This window comes from Centruroides vittatus, unplaced genomic scaffold (assembly GCF_030686945.1).
Source record: "Centruroides vittatus isolate TY-2023 unplaced genomic scaffold, ASM3068694v2 contig_157, whole genome shotgun sequence".
In the NCBI taxonomy this organism is placed as follows: Eukaryota; Metazoa; Arthropoda; class Arachnida; order Scorpiones; family Buthidae; genus Centruroides; species Centruroides vittatus.
This window is the reverse complement of record NW_027120963.1, coordinates 32,125-34,826: the sequence shown is the minus strand read 5'-3', so window position 1 is coordinate 34,826 and position 2,702 is coordinate 32,125. Positions and strand designations below refer to the sequence as shown.

Below are 2,702 nucleotides of genomic sequence, written 5' to 3'. Positions count from 1 at the left end.
CGTCAGCCTACTGCTCTGGGGGACTCAGAATAGAATCTAGCAAGCAATTCCCCGAGAATTTCTTAGTGTAGAAGTCCAACCTCTGTATGTCGAAAACCACTCTTCATAATTCAATCGCCCCCTTCGTGGGCCTTACCAAATCCACGAAAATGGAAAAAGGCCCTACAGGGCAAAATGAGCAAGAAATACAAGAAAGTATTTATTTGTAACGGTAAATTTAAAAGGATTTTTTATTGTTTCCTATCCTTGATATTTACCTGTTCTGAAATTATACATATATATAATTAAAAATCTGAAAATTATTCAAATTTTATTAATTTTAAGTACATTTTACACTGAACTATCGATTTGAAACAATACCCATACAAGTATAGAGTAAAATTTCATACAAATTTTTAAAATATATAAGAATTACATATTAACAAAATATACAGTTATTTTAAATGAAAAATAATAACGTCGCAAAAGTGCAGCGCAGAGAATATCTTCCGCATGCCTAGTATTAAATTAAGATGAATAAACCCTATATGAATTTTACATTAACACGTAATTCAGCTTACATTTACTGACATTCTAAAAAAATTCCTGGTTTTTCTGGCAAACTTTAACATTAAGTACTTCCATAATGACTTAGGTAAGTACTCTGTTATGTATCGTTGTATTTCGTGTGCCCAATATCCAGTGGTATGACGTGAGGCACCTATGGTTCTCACAGCATCCGAAACAAACGCATCGCCGGTAGGAATTAGATATTTGCACCGAACGAAGTTTATAACTCGAGTCGATACAAGATTAGGAATAAGGGATTGGATGCGAAGTCCTTCGTTTTCGTACTCGAAAGAAATTGCTCTAGTAAAGCGATCCGAAAATGCTTTACAAGAGGAATAGTGACTGAAGCAGGGAACAGGATAAATGGAAGAAAACGATGATATAGTTACTACGATGCCTCGTTTCTTAGAGAGCATGGATGGTAACATCAACTGGGATAAATTCACCACTGCTTTAACGTGTAAATTAATCATTGACAGAAGATTTTTATCGGTTTCTGATAGAAAGAGACAAGGAACATTTCCAATAATGCCAGCGTTATTGATTACCACAGATATATCCTTACCTCTCGCTTCCTCGGCCACACGTTGGAAAGCAATGTCATTTCCTAAGTCGACAGGGATGTAACGACATTCAACACCGTAAGTTTTCCGGATTTCTTCGGCCGTAGTTCGTAGCGTTTGCTCTGTTCTGGCCACAATTATTAGATTTATCCCGTTTTTGGCCAGTTCGAAAGCGTAACTGCGGCCGATGCCCGAATTTCCACCAGTGACGATTGCCCATCTTCCTCTTTCATTTCGAAGAGGATTGCAGAAACGACAAACTATATACACGAAGACGAACCGAATGAAAAAGTAACTGAAAACTGATAAAATGTAGAAACTGGCAAGAAAACCGGATATTAATAAACTGTATTCGTAATATAGAGATGTATCTGCTGATTCTTTACACGGGAGTTGTGTAATTTCCTCCATGGTTGAAGTGTCAATAGTTGGAATATTTTTCCTGTTCTACTATTTATAGGATTGCAGCAATAACTAATACTTGTGTCATGTATCACTATACTGAATGTTTTTATACCGAGAATTCTTACAGACAAATTCATAATTGAAATATTTAACCTTGTATGTTGTAAATTTTTCAAACACATTTACCATCCCCCGCGATGCTCCAGGGCACGGAACGTTCTGAATATAAATGACTGGTGTGTTTACCATCCGGGTTCAGTTTATTATAATTTTTGACTAAGGGCGCTTATAATATCATGAAATTTACATAACTACATCGTGTGTATTCATTTTACGCCTATACTGTATTTATATTTTTAGATTTTCTGTTATTAATTGGGCTACAATTTGGAAAAAATTGTAGACCTATAAATTCCCACTGTTGTCTGCTGCCTGTCTTACCTTAATTTCAAAAAATGTGTTAGACATGGAAAACTTTAGACCGGACGTGGAAAGCTTTGGTGCAATTGGCCCAGATAAACTGTATACGAACTTTCGATTTAGACCGGAAGTTACGTGAATTCAGTTCAAAACTTTTTCCCTGAATAGAGTTACATAGATGACTGGCATGACTGCCATATCAAGAAAAGTATGATATACAAGGGCAAGACACTACTAATTTGGGTTTTATTATTGTTAATATTATCAGAAACTTTATATCGGTTTGTAGTATTCCTTGTTTGATCATATATATAACATAATACTGTATATAATATGTTTGTATACATAGAAAAACCTGTCCAAAACAAAAAAATTTAGTCGGAACTTAGCGATTTTTTTTTGTTGAAAAACCCCGTTTAAGACAGAAATCTGCGAATCCGGTTTACACAGATTTTACTGTACATGTAATACACATAACTCTATTTACAAAATAAGTTAATTTTAATTTCGTGTTTATGTAATTCGATTTGGCACAAAATTTAAACTATTTTGTGCTATTTAAAATAATAAATTTAAAATGTACGTTGCAAGTAATGGATACAATGTAATATTACGCTTTGTTTCGTATTATGCTTTTAGCGATTTAAATATTTTGTATTTAAAAATTGCGTTTTTAATAGAAAAATCTAAAATTGACACTTCCAATAATTATCGTTTTATGCCAATTGTTATTTTTAATTAATTAATTAACCACTTCGGCCATCA

General features: G+C 33.7%; 1 protein-coding gene across 1 annotated transcript; it reads right to left on the bottom strand.

Annotated features, from left to right (window-relative positions):
• Window positions 1–313: 313 nt before the first annotated feature.
• On the bottom strand, window positions 314–1,523 carry LOC136968781 (inactive hydroxysteroid dehydrogenase-like protein 1). Its single transcript, XM_067262813.1, has one exon. The coding sequence runs from the start codon at window positions 1,521–1,523 to the stop codon at window positions 552–554; it is 972 nt and encodes a 323-aa protein (XP_067118914.1). The 3' UTR covers window positions 314–551.
• Window positions 1,524–2,702: the final 1,179 nt, after the last annotated feature.

What these genes read in the sequence shown, in the direction of transcription:
- LOC136968781 (XM_067262813.1), bottom strand. Translation starts at nt 1,523, where the DNA reads ATGGAGGAAATTACACAACTCCCGTGTAAAGAATCAGCAGATACATCT.